Source organism: Esox lucius, chromosome 12, assembly GCF_011004845.1.
Source record: "Esox lucius isolate fEsoLuc1 chromosome 12, fEsoLuc1.pri, whole genome shotgun sequence".
Lineage (NCBI taxonomy): Eukaryota > Metazoa > Chordata > Actinopteri > Esociformes > Esocidae > Esox > Esox lucius.
Window position 1 is genome coordinate 3,613,975 of NC_047580.1, and position 17,949 is coordinate 3,631,923.

At 41.8% G+C, this 17,949-nt stretch overlaps 1 protein-coding gene and 1 long non-coding RNA gene across 3 annotated transcripts in view; one reads left to right on the forward strand and one right to left on the reverse strand.

Annotated features, from left to right (window-relative positions):
* Positions 1 to 17,949, reverse strand: part of LOC105013995 (ERC protein 2) — a 274,188-nt gene that overhangs the window by 131,771 nt on the left and 124,468 nt on the right. The window contains exons 13-14 of one of the 2 annotated variants that reach the window (XM_020051575.2): positions 8,138 to 8,231; positions 1,195 to 1,326 (exon numbers count right to left, since the gene is read on the reverse strand). In XM_020051575.2, the coding sequence (XP_019907134.1) occupies positions 1,195 to 1,326; positions 8,138 to 8,231 (226 nt within the window). The remainder of the gene's footprint in view (positions 1 to 1,194; positions 1,327 to 8,137; positions 8,232 to 17,949) is intronic. The other variant, XM_020051576.2, reaches the window with a different exon arrangement.
* LOC109616410 lies at positions 827 to 5,502 on the forward strand. The gene is made up of 3 exons (XR_002197532.3): positions 827 to 906; positions 1,856 to 1,985; positions 5,403 to 5,502. It is a non-coding gene; the product is annotated as an uncharacterized LOC109616410 (long non-coding RNA).

Below are 17,949 nucleotides of genomic sequence, written 5' to 3' on the forward strand. Positions count from 1 at the left end.
TCCCGGTAGGTGGTCTCATAGGGGTTGGTATGGATGTTTGATCTCTTCTCCACATAACCCAGGTTTAGCCAATCAGATCCGATAACCCAGCCAGCACTCAGTCCCCTTTCTTTACAAGGTCACCAGAGTTGGCCCTGATCTGCACTGATCACTGACAGCTGACTTACAGACACAGACAGGCAGACAGATATACCGATGGGGAGACAGTTGGACAGACATACAGAAAGATGTGTAGACAGGAAGAAAAGGGATGGTTACTTCCTGTCTACACAGCCAGAACAAAAGATTGACCGGTGGGAAGTCGGACAGACAGACAGTCAGATGAGCGGACAGGCAGATAGAAGAAAGGACAGGAGGTGATTCTGGGTCACCTGTTCCTTCAGGAGGACACAGCTCAGTGCACTGTCAGCCACACAAGGTCAGGCGGACGTTTGAGAGAGGAGACATTAAAACCTCCTTATAGGGAGACAACACCAGAGCCTTGTTGTTTTCATCAGACCCACGGAAGAACGTAGTGGGAGTGCAGGGCACTCTGGGATAATGACATCAGCTCCCTGAGAGCTGCCTGAGGAATTACTTTTTGAGTTTAAAATAAGTCTAAAAGAATGTCAATGACTGTGGCGTTGTTAGGTTTATGGAGGTTTTATGGAGGAAGAGTGTGTGTAATAGACACACACACACACACACCGACTGGGACAAATTCAAAGAGACGCTGGAAGGACATTTGAAGAGTAATTAGAGAAGGCACTTCCTGAGAGGAGAGGAGAAAAAGGGAAATTTGTCAATGGGGGACGTCTTCTACTAACAGGACTGAAAGAGAAGGAATGATCAGCTGAACACCAGGAAGACTGGGGGGGACCCTCGCTCACAGTGACCATCTGCAATGGCCATTCTGGCCACATGGAGGTGCAATTACTTGGTTACTTTAAATGTTCTAAGCTATTCTGTCTGTAGGCATGTGTGTGTGTGTGTCTGGATTCAACGCAGGACAAGGCATGTGTGTGTGTCCGGATTCAGTGCAGGACAAGGCATGTGTGTGTGTCTGGATTCAATGCAGGACAAGGCATGTGTGTATGTCTGGATTCAGTGCAGGACAAGGATACAACAGAAATGGTGTTTGATTCGCTGAATACTGGATAGTGAGTAGTATATGTAGGCACGGTGTGTTTGTGTGAGTAGGTAGCGGGTGAGAACCTCGCGTTGAGCTTGCATGCGAGTGGCCTCCTCCTGGGCCCACAGCGACTCTCTGTGGGCGGAGGTGTTCATGCTCTCCTTCAGGGCTCGCTCCAACTCTCTGATTCGCTCTGCCGTCTGCCGAACGGCCTCCTGGGAAGGAAGCGGAGGGGAGAAGCGGGGAAAGGGGGGTGGAGGCACAGCCATTGACAGAGTAGGTGACATGACGACAGGTTTTGGAAATGTTTCATGCATCTGCCGAGCTCCACTAAATCACAAAATCACCTGTGAGACATTAGGAAGAACATGGGAGAAATGCAAAGAAGGTGTTGGGAATACGAAAACTGTGAGACAAGAGAGAGTAAGATAAAGCGTGACAGAAAGAGAAAAAGAAAGAGTGAAAGTGAGCGAGAAGGCCTTATAGAAGATGTGTGATAGCGACACAATAGGAAATGGGTGAATATGTGTGTGTGTGTGGTTTGTGTGTGTGGTTGTGTGTGTGTGTGTGTGTGTGGCCTCCTTGACACCTATGGAGGGGGAAAGATCCGTCTAGGCGTTGGGTGATGGAGCTGCGAAACAAAACACTGGACAGAAATAATAAACCCTCCCATCTCTTCCCTCTCCTCCTGTTGTTCTCTCTCTGCCTCGGCACACACATTCACATGTTCACACACTCTCGCAGGAGCAGAAAGGTCTGGAAACCTGGAGGCTCGCAGGAGGAGAAGAACTGGTTGTAGAGTTGGAGGCCAAGGTCGAGAATCGGGCCAAAGCATCACTGCATACCTGACCCACTGCCAAAATGTCCCTCAGAGGTATAGCGGACATATCGTAGAAATAAATAAAAAAAACAAAAAGGTCAATGGTGGAGTAATGGGTGGTCTGGCCGCCAGTGCGATTTTACCGATGACTTTACAAGTTGGTTTTGCTAGTCTTCAATAGAGACAAAAGACTACTCATTCTGTACAAGTACCTCTAAAATCCTCTCTCCTCTCACCTACAGTGGGAAGAACAAGTATTTGATACACTGCCGATATTACAGGTTTTCCTACTTACAAAGCATGTAGAGGTCTGTAATTTTTTCATAGGTACACATTCAACTGTGAGAGACGGAATCTAAAAATACAAATACAGAAAATCACATTGTATGATTTTTAAGTAATTAATTTCCATTTTATTGCATGTCATAAGTATCTGATCACCTACCAACCAGTAAGAATTCCGGCTTTCACAGACCTCTAGTTTTTCTTTAAGAAGCCCTCCTGTTCTCCACTCACTACCTGTATTAACTGCACCTGTTTGAACTTGTTACCTGTATAAAAGACACCTGTCCACACACTCAATCAAACAGACTCCAACCTCTCCACAATGGCCAAGACCAGAGAGCTGCGTAAGGACATCAGGGATTAAATTGTAGACCTACACAAGGCTGGGATGGGCTACAGGACAATAGGCAAGCAGCTTGGTGAGAAGGCAACAACTGTTGGTGCAATTATTAGAAAATGGAAGAAGTTCAAGATGACAGTCAAATTTCCTCGGTCTGGGGCTCCATGCAAGATCTCACCTCGTGGGGCATCAATGATCATGAGGAAGGTGAGGGATCAGCCCAGAACTACACGGCAGGACCTGGTCAATGACCTGACTCTTCAGCTGGGACCACAGTCTCAAAGAAAACCATTAGTAACACACTACGCCGTCATGGATTAAAATCCTGCAGCGCACGCAAGGTCCCCCTGCTCAAGCCAGCGCATGTCCAGGCCCATCTGAAGTTTGCCAATGACCATCTGGATGATCCAGAGGAGGAATGGGAGAAGTTCATGTGGTCTGATGAGACAAAAATAGAGCTTTTGGGTCTAAACTCCACTCGCTGTGTTTGGAGGAAAAAGAAGGATGAGTACAACCCCAAGAACACCATCCCAACCATGAAGCATGGAGGTGGAAACATCATTCTTTGGGGATGCTTTTCTGCAAAAGGGGCAGGACGAATGCACCGTATTGAGGAGAGGATGGATGGGGCCATGTATTGCGAGATCTTGGACAACAACCTCCTTCCCTCAGTAAGAGCATTGAAGATGGGTTGTGGCTGGGTATTCCAGCATGACAACGACCCGAAACACACAGCCAGGGCAACTTAGGAGTGGCTCCGTAAGAAGCATCTCATGGTCCTGGAGTGGCCTAGCCAGTCTCCAGACCTGAACCCAATAGAATATCTTTGGAGGGAGCTGAAAGTCCCCGAAACCTGAAGGATCTGGAGAAGGTCTGTTGCAAATTCCTGCTGCAGTTTGTGCAAACCTGGTCAATAACTGTAATTGCAAACAAAGTTTCTGTACCAAATATTAAGTTTGTCTTTTCTGATGTATCAAATACTTATGTCATGCAAAAAAACGCAAATTAATTACTTGAAAATCATACAATGTGATTTTCTGGATTTTTCTTTTTTAGATTACGTCACTCACAGTTGAAGAGTACCTATGATAAAAATGACAGACTTCTACATGCTTTGTAAGTGGGAAAACCTGCAAAATCGGCAGTGTATCAAATACTTGTTCTCCCCACTTCATGTGATCCAGATCAAGGCATCAAGATATCAGTTTGTCAGTAGGTTAATGGAATAATGTCTTCCTTGACAATGTCATGGAGGACGATCTGGTCTGAAGTCCATAAGAAATTTGATTGGTTGACTCAATTGAGGTGGCAGAGTTTGTATTTGATATGTGCTGAATGCTCTGGGATAAGATTCAACCAAGTGTAACCATTGTCCTTACCATTACACTAAATGTATACTTCAGTTAACAGAATGCCATTATATCAAGCCAAGGAAGAGCTTTGCAAACTGCTACACCCACTGTGACTGAGCATTTGTTATCACAAAGGAGACACTTACATATGCTGGTTTAAAAACATACATTTGAAGACATGGGTGAAGAAGGTGTCATACAAGCTTTCATTCAAGTGTACTTCCATCCATGTTTATTCTGCTTTCATTTATAACTATCTTTCAAAAGGAGGCCAGAGAGAACAGATGAGAGAGTAGACAAGAAGGAAAGCGAGAGACTGACCGTCCAAATGATACTGGTAAAAGGACAAACCCTCTTTCCAAACTCCCCCTTTAGCCTTCAGCTCGCTGTAGTTCATTCAGAACCGTAAAAAGAAAAAAAAAAAACACTAACTAATTAAACCCCTGAGGAGAAAACGAGTCCGAAAATAAGAGAAACAGGAGAAAAGTGCAACCAAAACAAAAACAAAGAGCTGGATGGTAGTTGGGTTGTCTTGACTGCAGGACCCAGCTGGGGTTTAGCAACACCACACCCACACACACACACACACACCCACACACACACACACACACACACACACACACACGCGCGCACGGAAGCCTATAGACCCAGTCAGTGCATCACTCCATTGGAAGCGTAATTGAATGTGACAGGCGGCCAGTAACTTGATGCACCAGGATCAACAAGCACCGCAAATCACTCTCCCACACACACACACGCACACACACATGCATGCACATACATACCTGCGCACACACATGCACACGCACGCACACACGCACCCAGGGTACCACTCCCAGACTCCAAGTGCGAAACCCAACCAGGTAAAAAGAGAGGGTTGATGGAGAGGGTGAGAAGAAACAGATGAGAGAAAGAGCAGCAAGGAGAGAGTGAAGGAGTGCGAACGGAGGGACGGAGAGCGAGAGATAATTGGTGTAGTAGGAGCAATCATAGCCAAGGTCTCCTGAGGGCAGTCTAATTGTGTAATCTAGCTCTCTGCTTGGGATGGGGGTGGGGGTGTAATCACTAAAACAAACGAGCGGAGAGTGAGAAAATGCACATTTTCCACTGTGGCGTTCACAGCTCAGCACCTCGGATCCCTTTACTCACACGTAGAGCATTTCACATGAACTGGTCTACACAGAGACTCTCTCTTTCACACTCTCTTTCTCCACCTCTCTCTTTTTCTCCCTCTGCTTTACTCAATTCTTCTCAGTCGCTCTGTCCCTGTGTCTGTCTGTCACTGTCACTTTCCTCCATTTGTCTCTCACCCTCACTCTCTTTCGCTTTCCCTGGCACCCCCCCCCCCTTTCTTGTCACTCCTCTCTCTCTCTCTCTCTCTCTCTCTCTCTGTGTGTTTGCTGGACGCTTCTAGTTTAGTGGGTCTTTTGCCCTTTTCTCCATCTTATGCCTGTCAGACTCTCATATCAATCCGTCTCTCTCTCTCAAACACAGGGCACACACTCAACGAAATCAAAGGAACACTGAGCCCTGGCCTAGCTGAATCAGGATGATTTGTACCCAGGCTGGAACAAAAACCTGCATAGCATAGCTCTCCAGGATTGTGTTTATTTATTTCTCATATTGTTCTATAGAAAACAATCAAGTGCATGGAGTGTCACTGTGACATGCTAGCTGCTGCGACCCGGTTACAGCTTTGCAAATGTGCGTAAGGGGTTGGGGGAGACGTTTCCGATATGTGCAGTTCTCTGTGTTTGGGCAGTGAAGCACAGCGAGATGGCGAGGATCAGTGGGCGATGCTATCTCTCCCCCACATAAACGTAGGGCCCCTCTGAGGGACAGAGAGATAGAGACTGAAAGGGGCATAGGCTGGACACATGACAAAGGAACTGTTAGTTCATGTTTACCCTTAGAATAAGCTGTGTTCCTGATAGGCAATGCGATAGGAGAGAGAGAGAGAAAGAAAGAAAAGTGAAAAGAGTGCAGAGGTAGAGACAAAGGGAGATGGCAAGCAAGAGAGAAAGAGTAAAGTGGCAGAGACAGCTAGAGAGAAAGAAAAAAGAGATAGAGTAAAGTGGCAGAGACAGCAAGAGAGAAAAAGCCCAAATGATAGGGATAGTTAGAGATAGGAGAAAAAAGAGAGAAAATGGGTAAAAAGAAAGACAAAGACAAAGAGAGAGAGAGAGAGGGAAAGAGGGAAAGAGAGAGGGATCAGAGGGCCTACAGACCGTTGTCTCTGACACAATCCTAGCTTGCATTGAGGCGTTGAGATATGAGGATTACTCAGAAACCTCACTACAATCAGGCTAGGATAAAAGAGCAGCTTTTTACATGCCGTCGGCGTGCGTATGAAGCAAACACACAACAACAGACCTGTTATACACCTTGACCTGATCCGGGTTGGTCTGAGCCACGTAAGAGCTTGCTTGTATAATACAATGCCATAATCCTGTATTTTTTGTAGACTATTTTAAAACATGTCCAATGTTAACTCATATTATTTTTGTATTCACTTTTTGAATTTATTATAGCCTTGTAATTTGCTAATTGCTTTGGCAATGTAAATACATGCTTCCCATGCCATTAAAGCCCTTTAAATATTCATTGAATTAGAATGCAGATTACTGGTCAGCACCAGGTCTATCATTTCCAGTGAAACAAAAGGTGTTAAAGGCCAAAGTGAGGAAGTCTCCCTCTTCATCTCTCTCTCACCCTGTTTCTCCATCATTTCTCCCTCTACCTTTCCCTCTACTCCCTTCCTGGGTCAGAGTAGCCTTTACATCCATTAACGAAGAGAGGAAGTGTTTAAAAGGGGAAGCTCAGTGTGCCAGACTGCCAAGTCACTGCTCAGAATGAGAGAGAAACAAAGAGTGAATCAGAGAGAGGTATAGAAAGATCGAGAGAGAGGTATAGAGAGAGAGGTATAGAAAGAGAGGTATAGAGAGAGGTATAGTGAGCGTTATAGAGAGAGAGGTATAGAGAGTGAGGTATAGAGAGAGCGGTATAGAGAGTGAGATAGAGAGAGAGGTATAGAGAGAGAGGTATAGAGAGTGAGGTATAGAGAGAGAGGTATAGAGGTAGAGAGAGATCAAGAGAGAGAGGTATAGAGAGAGGTATAGAGACAGAGGTATAGAGAGAGAGGTATAAAGAGTGAGGTATAGAGAGGTATAGAGAGAGAGGTATAGAGAGAGAGGTATAGAGAGAGAGGTATAGAGAGAGAGGTATAGAGAGTGAGGTATAGAGAGTGAGGTATAGAGAGTGAGGTATAGAGAGTGAGGTATAGAGAGAGAGGTAGAGAGCGAGAGGTATAGAGAGGGGTATATAGAGTGGGGTATAGAGAGAGGTATAGATAGATAGGAATAGAGTGAGGTATCGAGAGGTATAGAAAGAGAGGTATAGAGAGAGAGGTAGAGAGAGATGGTAGAGAGAGATCGAGAGAGAGGTATAGAGAGAGAGGTATAGAGAGTAAGGTATAGAGAGACAGAGAGAGAGGTATAGAGAGTGAGGTATAAAGAGAGGTAGAGAGAGATCAAGAGAGAGGTATAGAGAGAGAGGTATAGAGAGAGATGGTATAGAGAGAGATGGTATAGAGAGTGAGGTATAGAGAGATCGAGAGAGAGGTATAGAGAGTGAGGTAGAGAGAGCTGGAGAGAGAGATATAGAGAAAGGTATATAGAGAGAGGTATAGAGGTAGAGAGAGATCGAGAGAGAGGTATAGAGGGAGAGGTATAGAGAGTGAGGTAGAGAGAGATGGAGAGAGAGATATAGAGAAAGGTATATAGAGAGAGGTATAGAGGTAGAGAGAGATCGAGAGAGAGGTATAGAGGGAGAGGTATAGATAGTGAGGTAGAGAGAGATCGAGAGAGAGGTATAGAACAATGGAACACAAACAACATGTACGACCATGTTTATTTTCACTTTTGTTATGTATTCTAGCTTTTTTATTCTCTACTGGCTTTGGTAATGTAAAGAAATGTTTCTCATATTAATAAAGCTCTGAAATTGAAATGGAATTAATAGAATAAAAAGAGTGAGATATAGAGAGTAGACAGAGAGAGGTAACGAGAAAGATAAATAGACAGGTAAAGAGAGGTAAATACAGGGATAGAAAGAGAGCTGGAAAGAGAGGTAGAAGCTGAAGCTGGCAGGGTACTTAACTTCATCCAGGTGCTGGCATGGCGGAGCATATTAACAACTCAGGATATCCCTGCACATGCACACAAACACACCTGTGAGAGCGAGTGTGGATGCCCATCTGTCAGTCCATCCAGCCTTCCTTCCAGCAGAACAGTCTGTTTAAGGATGTTTGGACTCTTCACTTGCCTTCAAAAAGAGAGAGAAAGATGTATATGCTAGAAGTCTTACAAATTGTTTAAATATAAACAGATACACATAAATACACAAAAACTAGATGTACTGTGTGTGTGTGTGTGTGTGTGTGTGTGTATACTTGTTACTCTGTATTTGTGAGTCTGTACTCGCACAGTAAGCCCTGGAACATTTAGGAAATTGAGGACATTTGGCCGGTCCTCCCAAGCACAAAATACTATTTTAAGTTTATGGATTAAAGTTAGGGTTAGATTTAGCATTCAGAGGTACGATCGGGTTTAGATTTAGGGTTAGGACTGGGTTTTAAGTGGTTTCAGTTATGTTTATGTTTTTAATGTTAACCAATAGTTGTTCCACAAAAGTAGAATGATACCAAAGTGTGTATGTGTGTAAAAGCTGTTTGACACGGTACGTTCAGTGTCATGACAAGACAAGACTTGAATGAAGATGAAGAGACACTGCTTGTGTAAATCTTTCAACACACATACAGTCTCTCTCTTTTTCTGTTGTGTAAATCTGTTGTCAGTAGTGTGCTGTTAATTACAGGGCTAACGCATGTCTTGCCAGGCTTGGCTTCTGGGTGCATGTCCTTTACGGCAGAGACATGCACCCATTTACCACACACGCCAAACACCTGAGATCCACACACAACCGCACACGCGTAGACAGTGCACAGAATGAAAAGACAGCCTTTGAGCTACAATTTTGGGACTTGACACGTTGAAAAAAGAGGCATAAGCAAAGAGAACTGACAGTGACAAATTAGCCCTTAAGAAAACCCTCAGATACTGTAAACAGCTTCCCCAAAGCAGTGGCGGCTCTCTGTGTACATTATTATATATGCGCCTACTGAGCTGTTTACCCCTGACACCAATCTACAAGTTCCTCTACATTTGGACAAATATTTGCCATGCTGGCTCTCTGACTAGCGTTTGGAGGTGTGTGTGTGTGTGTGTCTTCTGTTCTGCCAGCTACAACCCTTGTGGGTAATCTATACTCTGGTCTACTGAAATGAAATCTAATAAATGGATACATTAAATGAGAAAACTAAAAGCAAAGCCCTCACTTTCTCTCTCTCTCCCTTTCTCCAAGTGACAGTCATGACATCCTGGTAGGTAGCCATATGTCAAATATCAAATATGCTTTACATACATTTGCGCTGTTACAGAAATGTACGACTGTGTGATGTGTTGAAGTGTGTATGTGGGAAAAGGGACTGTCGAGCCAGTATTGTTGGTTTGAATCCCCAACCGGCAAGGTTGAAAACATAATAATCTGTTTTGCCCCGGAGCAAGGCACTTGACACAATTTGCTCCTGTAAGTTGCTTTATCTGCTAAATGACTGAAACGGAAATGTGTTTCTTGCAAGTTTCTCTCTCACCCCCTTCTCAGCGGTACAGCTGTGATAAAGAATTAGTAGTTAGTTACACTGTTGGCCGACAGATGTTTCTGACAAAGCAGTTGACAAATAACATTGGATTTCATTTCAAAGAGGCAGGCAAAGAGAGGGTTAACCCTAACTACATCTTTAATTGGGCCTCTTCACACACATTTACAAGGATAGTGGATTTCTAGAGGGACTCTGACACTGCACATAACAGTTTTAGCAGCACTGAACACATATACACACACATGGAAGGCATGGGGGCAAGGCGTGTGTTTGTATAAGCCAAATGCATGTCAAAGCTGCAACAGATCAGCTGTCATAACAGCACAAACAGAGACCTGCTACCGGTACAGGTGGATAAACCAACCCACCGTGTGAAATGTTGGTCTGTTTGATAGGTGATATGCCCTCACCCCTTTTGCTCTGCTACACAAAAGGGTATGAGTGTGTGAGTGTGTTTTCTGTGGTCTGGTGGTGGAGAACTGTAGACTTGAGCTGGTGAGTTACCTACCTAAATAGTTAACAAGCAGACACTGACTTTTGATTGAAATCAAGAGGGAGGAAGATGATGTGTGGAGAGCGAGCGGTGCCCACACATTGGGCAGGGCTCAGTACCGCCTGGGGCTGGAGGCCGGAATGTCAGATAGCGTTGCCTTGTTGCATACTAGCGACTCCCTGTGGTCAGCTGTTAGAGTATAGTGCTAACACAGCCAGGGTTGTGGGTTTGATTCCCAGGAGGGTCCAGTATAAGGAAAAAAAATTATTAAAATGTATGCACTCACTATCGTAAGTTGCTCTGGATAAGACAATCTGGTAAATTACTTAAATGTAAGAAGAATAGCTTTGGGAGATGTGCATTAATGACCCCATCTTGGACTCTCCCGAACCATCTGGGTATAATTTTAATGAAGCAAGGCCATAATTGCAAATTGGAAATCATGGAGGTGAGGGGGGGAGAAAACAGGCATAATTAATATTTTTTTTAAAAGAAGAATTTAATCAAAACAAAGATTGATTGAGAGGGAGAGAATGCAAGGGAGAAAGAGAGAGGCAGAAACTGAGTACTGCAGCTTCAGATCACAGGGCCTGTCAACTCTTTAACAGAGCGTATTAAAAGTCATTTTTCACATTTCCTCTTTGTCCTCCAACTGGAGCGATCCCCACACACCACTTCCAAAACAAGCAACTTGCCTTCTCTCCTGGCTCAGAACACATTGTTCCTTTTTTACCCCTCCTTTTCTCTCTCCCTTCATCCTTTCCTCTCCATTCACTCCTTCTCTCGTTCCATCCATTCTTCTTTTTGACTCTATTATATTTAATTTAACTTTGTCATTGAACAGTGGAAGTACAGTACAACGAAAATCTGAAATGGTGGGTCTCCCTCTCATGCTCCTTCACTCTCTCTTTTTGCCTTTTTCAGATGATCATTTGTTTAACCTTACAAATTAGATTTTTAAATTCCAAAGGTCTCCTTTTGTAAAAAGTAAAAAAAAAAAGTATGAGCTTGCAAATGAAGCTGAAGGATTCTGGCATGATTCAAAACATTTAATTTACACATATCCTTAGAAATGTTCTATTTACCCAAAACATCAAAGGGCACTAGGAAAATGTAGTTGTGTGAAGACCCAGGGAGACTGAGTCTTATCTCAAGCAGTTCACTAAATGTTACTTTCACTAGATATACAAACAGTCGGTGGAAAGGAAACAAGCATATTTCTGAGTGATAAATGCTTTATGGTGCTTTGACGTATCTTATTGCTACACAAATACTGTGCAGAAATATTGTATGCGTGTGTGTGTGTGACTGTGTGTAAGGAATATCTAAATGTGATTCTCCATTTAAGCTCTGTATTTGTGTTTTTTGGTAGAGAAATCAAACAAGACAATCCAACACACAAATTGGGATTATGTGTGAGAGAGTGAGTGGGTACATGAAAGTAAGTACAGTCATGTAAAAAAGTTGACTCCCTGGAAATATTTATTTTTTGTACATATTTGGACACAAGAATATTTAAACTAAATTCCAACCACATTTATTAATAAAACTTACCCATATTTAACAAATACCCCCACATAAAAACGTTGAAAAAATGCATGCATTAAAATAAACAGAAATGCAATTTCATTGTGCAGAAAAAGTTAGTGCAACCCTACATTCACCATTTCACTAAATGGCAAAACATTGAATCAGGTATACCAAATCATTAGAGAATAAGTTGGGACTGCTATTGTCTTAACACACCACAAATCACGCCACGATCAATAGACCTGACCGAGGTGCTCTGATGAAAAAGTGTAGACGATCATGAATCTGAGAGGGGTTACTAAGATATTTCCAAGCAATTAGAAGTATATCATTCCACTGTATGACTGATCTACAAATGAAGAAAATTCCAGTCCACTGGCAATGTACATCGGACAGGTCTTCCAAACAAATTCAGCCCAAGAGCTGATTGAAAGATGCTCATGGAAATCTTTAAGAACCCCTGGGTAAAATCAGGGGATCTACAGTCCTCTCTTGTCATAATCAGTGTTGAAGTGCAAGAGTCAACTGTCAGAAAGACACTCCACAAACCTGGCCTAGATTGGAGTTCAGGAATGAAGAAGCCAAAGGGGGCAACACTAACTGAACAGGGGGGGACATATTTTTCAGGTAGCATGAAAATGCCTTTTTATTAGATGTTGATAATTAATGATTGCAAACTATAATATTTCAGTATCATTCATTAAATAAAGTTACCTTTATGTGCCAGTAGTGTTGAAGCGAAGATTACGTATCCATATGCCCAAGCATGTAAAATAAAGACAACTTTCCAGTCTGTGCACATAGTTTTTCACATGACCGTATTAAAGGGAAGAGAGTAGCTGCATATCCGGCTCAGACCTTCACTCAAAAGTATCACTGGCCTTAAGTGTCCGGAAACTTCCAGAAAAATGCACGGAAAAGGTTCTGTGCACATGACTGTATTCTACACATTCTCCCTTTCCCTTTTCCTACACATCTGCTTTACGTTTCTCGCTTTAATCGGAATTTGATCGACATGACGTAGTCTACCGTCTCTGCCTCATACTGTATAGCTGACAAGCAGAAATAAAACCTGTTTTAACTTAGGATGAATTGCAGTAAGAAGACTGCTGTGTACCGCTTCATCCGCCCAGTACTCTACACACTTTGACATGTTGTAGGTTAAAACAAACATGACTGTTGTAACTTGTAACAGTAGGCTATTACAAACAGGCACAACGCAAACATGCACTTTATTTAGGCCAGCTATTTAGGCAGCATAATCAAACACATGCAGGGCAGACCGGCAGTCTAAATAGCAATGCAATGTTCTCTTTCACGTTGCAAACATTGAAGGTCGACACACCGGGCCATGCAAAAACAAATCGGCACCCTAGTTTCCAGGGCTATTGACTGGCCAGAGACGAAAAATGTTTCTCTTTATGCCCACTAGTCAGAAATATGAGGCATAGGATTACATTACATAATATTGATCAAATAGTGACCAGAGAGAGTATTTGTGAACAAAATAAGACCGGAAGGCTTCAACAAGTAAAGAACGACAAAAAAAAAGTGAAGCACGGGCTGCACCTAGCTACATATTTGTATTTATTTAACCTTTATATTAGCAGGGGGGTTATGCTGAGACCAAAGGATGTTTTTTGCGGTTGAGCCGAGTTGACATATGCAATACATACACCCCAAAAAAATAAGAAAAACAAAACATGAACACACAATTCCTAAGACAAAAACATATTCTTCATGGAAATTATTCCAATTGTGCAGAAAAACTAAAAGCTGATCTACCATACTATGTGAAGATTGAAGGGATGTTCAGAGTTAACCAGCCATAAGGCTGTGTCTGATAGCTCATATTTCAGTATGTCACCAGAGAAGTAATGGATGGTGGTGATTTGTGCAGGAGATCCTTAAAAACAAAAAGTGTGAAATGCATAAATTGATGTGATTCAAAGAGGGACATCCAACCTTTGGCTATAGAGATTAGGAAACACAACTGTAATGAAGCGTAATGCTCTATAATAAATTATGTTGTGATGGTTTTAAAACAGAGGTAGATGCATTCATATAAATAATAACGCCATAATCAACAACTGTCATCAAAGTTAACAATGCAAGGCATTGTCTTTCTCTACAGAAAGACACATTTTATCCTTAACTTTCTAATAAATGAATCTATATGTAACAAGCTTATAGAGAATGACACATCCACAGGTCCCTAGACCAAGATACACTTCTGGGTAGAATGCCAGGACAAAGTCAGATTCGCATCAACGGCTGTATGGGAAAGCATCCCCAGCCAACGCGGACATTCGCAGTGTCCAGCACACCTGCTCCTTAATAAACAATACACAGACAAACATACTGACAATGAATACACAGGAAACATCCTGTTCTGTCGACATATCCACAGTCTTCGGGGCATTCATGTGAGTCGGCTGAAATCCAGCTCCTACCCTCTCATGCCAAGAGAAAGGCTCCTCTCCATGACACACACAATCCTTCTCTGACATACCAAAGTGCTGACCCAGCGCTGACTCTGATAGGCCAGGCAGCTGGGTTATCAGAGGTTAACTGCCTGCATATTAGAGAGGACCAGCAAAATTCACTTCACACCAAGGACTCATTGCCCATCTGCCTTAGATTAGCTGAAGCCGATGTATTGTCACTGTAATACAGATTGCAACTGACCTTACCAAGTGCCTGGCTAAGAATCCTCAGTCAACAGCTGTAGTGAATGCAACTTAGTGAACCTCTTATGTTAACTGCTAATTAAAACCTGCGCTACACTACTATCTCTGTCCATCTCCCTATATCTTCGTAGGTGAATAGAGTAGTATGCATACGCTAACAAAATAGAACCGTACACATGTAAATCTGTTCATCACCAATAAATGAATTAGTGTATAGGATATAAACCTATTGCTAATATTCCATTACCTCACATCACAACCACTTAAAATTGTCACCTTAAATATATTTAAATAGATTGTGTTCTGTTTTTATATGTTGTCCTAGTAGCACTTTTACACCTTGGGCTAAGCATAGGAACTCGATGACTAAGCTCTTTCCCTCAGTGGAAGACATCAATTTAAATGTCCTGTTTGTTACATTAATCAAGTATCCATTCCACTACTTAGCCAAATGTTTGAAGGGGGAAGCGTTGATGTTCTGCCCCTCTATCACCTCAGACAGTTGTTACCAGGCCATGTGAAGGTGCTCCAACACCAAGGGGCTGATTAAAAAGCAATCTATCTTCCAGTACACATACACATAACCTCCAATAAAAACTCCTTCAGAGACTACTCTTTGGTATAAACTCTTTTTGCTGGAACCTCACTTATTTCCCCAGAATATCTAGCAACAATACCCCACTTTTAGCATTTGTGTATTCCTCTACTCCATTTAATATTCCTGTCACACAGTTCAGAGCTCTGGTACTTTTAGGCCTGAAGGGTGAATTCTGTATCGTCCAGTAAAATGACTCCTCAGTTTCCTTTAAACTTTGATGTGACCTTTGTGCTGGGGTCACACCAATCGAAGAGTCTGTCTGACAGTAATGTGACAGGAGTCTTTGTGATGAGTGTTTGTGTTTGTGTGTGTGTGAGAGAGAGTGTGTGTGAGTGTGTGTGTGTGAGACAGTAATGAGACAGGAGCAGCAGTAAGATGGACGACCTAAGGGAGAGTCTATGTCTGTAACCACACTAAGATAAATACTATCTAACATGACACACACACACACACACACACACACCAGACATGACCCATTCTTGAAAAAGGAGGGAAGAAACTGAGAGAAGGAACATATAGAGAGTGAGGATAATGAAAGAAGGAACATTCTTACCTTGTTGGGTCATTAGAGATGAGGGGTTAGGTTTAAGTTACAATTGGAGTCAGTGTTAGAATTACAGTTAGGGATTACAGGCTAGGTTTCAGTTAAAGACGCGTACCGAGATTTCTGGACACTGGTTATGAAAGTTGCACTGTCAAGATCAAAACATGACCTTAAAACTGTATACTGTGTACTGTTATCTCACATAGATTTCAGCCGATATGTGCCCCATGTCAACAAAACCAATCGCTTTCAAAGTCCGAATATTATTGCTAACTGAGATATGATAGTGCTTCAACTAATTGATTAAACACCAAATTAGGAAAAAGTGATAGGTTTGTAAAAGTCCCAGGTGGCATTATTAAGTAGGGGATTAGGGGATATGGGAAAATAGGATATTGGGTGGGAATAATGTCTTCACAAGAACAGAAATGCATAAAATGTGTGAGTGTGTGCTGGGGCGTGTGCATTTTTAACCTAACTATATTATGTGCTACATTTTATATATAAAGGGGCATTGTGTGGATTTCTTTAGCATTTTTTGCAATTCCATAATTAATGCAGTAATAATGGAATAATAGTGTATAAAAACAATTCGTCATTAGAAATCCCAAAATATAGTTTTACAGCTGGTCGACCAGTGAAGGTAAAACTGGCATGAGTAGAGAGAACTAGTTTGAATGTATTGTTGCTGTAATTCAGGTAACTTCCATAAGGTGGGAGCATATTAGGGCCATCCTTTTAAGTATCTGATATTAAACCCACTATTTATTTTACACAGTCTAAAACTATTTCTGTCATTTGACTATTGACATTTCTATTTGGTTATTTGAATAGGCTACCCAATTGTATTTGAAATTAAGCTAAACTACTTGGGTTGAATCAGCGTATTATAGTATACTCACTTTTCAAATATATTCTCACTTTCTGTTTTTAAGGCTGTCCTGCACAAATGACTACCATGCTTTAAATATCTGCTGACATTCAGAAATAGAACCTATAATGTTTGAATGTGTTGTTGAATGTGTTGTTCTCAGTGATGGCAAACTCCATCTTATTCCATCTCACATTTGGAATAATTTCCAGGATAATTTAAAATGTAATGACTTGGTGCATCTAGGGCAATTCAAAAGGATGTTAGATGTTTTAAAACATTAACAGTCAAAAGGAATTTGTGTATGGTGACCTTGGTTTTATCTATGAAAGATTAACAATAAAAATGTAAAACAGAAATATGTTGGTTGCATAAGTACTTAACCCCCATATCTTAATTTTCGGTAGATCCACCTTTTCCTGCAATAACAGTTTTAAGTATGTACCAGCTTTACACATGCTGTTGAAGTGGTTTTTGCAAATTTCTCATGGCAGATTTGTGATTTGCTACTGGTTGTTCAGGTTGGTTGGATAATGCTTGTGGACCTCAGATTTCAAATGTCACAGATTCACAATGAGATAAAGATTATGTCTGGATGAAATTGTAATTGTCCCATTTTAACCTTAGAATATTCACATGAAGAATGTCTTTGTGTCTAATGTATTGTGTGTTATTTTTCTTTTTGGGGGTGTGATCCTCATACTTAATAAAATGTACAATATATGCTGATGCAGTGCTCATGCACAAAAGAGACCTCTGGTCTTGACCTCCCCTGCTAAAATAAAGGTTGAATGAAAAAGTTAAAGATTATAATATTGTTGACTTGAATTGGATTCTAGTAAAAATATTGGAAAACTTACTTTGAAATGTGTGCAAAAGGAAGTTATACATTTGAAACAGTATTTAAATCCAGGTCTGGTTTTTGTTATGAGTCAGCAGTGTTTTCCACTAAAAGCCCTGTTATTTGCACCTAAGGATCCCCGATTGAGCATTGGCGCACACTCACTATTACATACACACGAACATGCACTTTGGCAACAAGCAACCCTTCATTTGGGCAAACACACCACGCCAATCCATAAATCTGTGGATAATTGAGCACTAGTGTGCCAGTAATAAAGTCAGGATTGAATAAACACCCAGCGTTGTTCTGCAGTGTTCTGTCTGCGGTGGAATGGGAGGCAAAGATCTATCATATACCTCCCGCTGGCTACGGGACTGGCACTGTTTCAAACTAAATTCACAAGTCTCTGAGGTCCACTCCGATTTGTGTTACTATTTTTTATACGGCAAAAAGGTTTTGTTTTACAATCGTCAATTGTCTCGTTTTGAGCTTTCTCATCTTTAATTTGTTGATTTGTGCCTACCATATATGAAATGTACTCTATAAATATAATTTGATTTGATACACTTACTTAAGACCTCATAGGACCACAGAAATTGACACAAACAACCATCAAACAAGTAAGAAACATACAGTAGATAAATTGAGGACAGGAGCTGGCAAAATTATATGGGCTGTGAAATCAGTACGGCCTCAGAGAAACAGTTCAAGACCCACACACACACACACAAGTCCAAAGACCTTAATGTTCC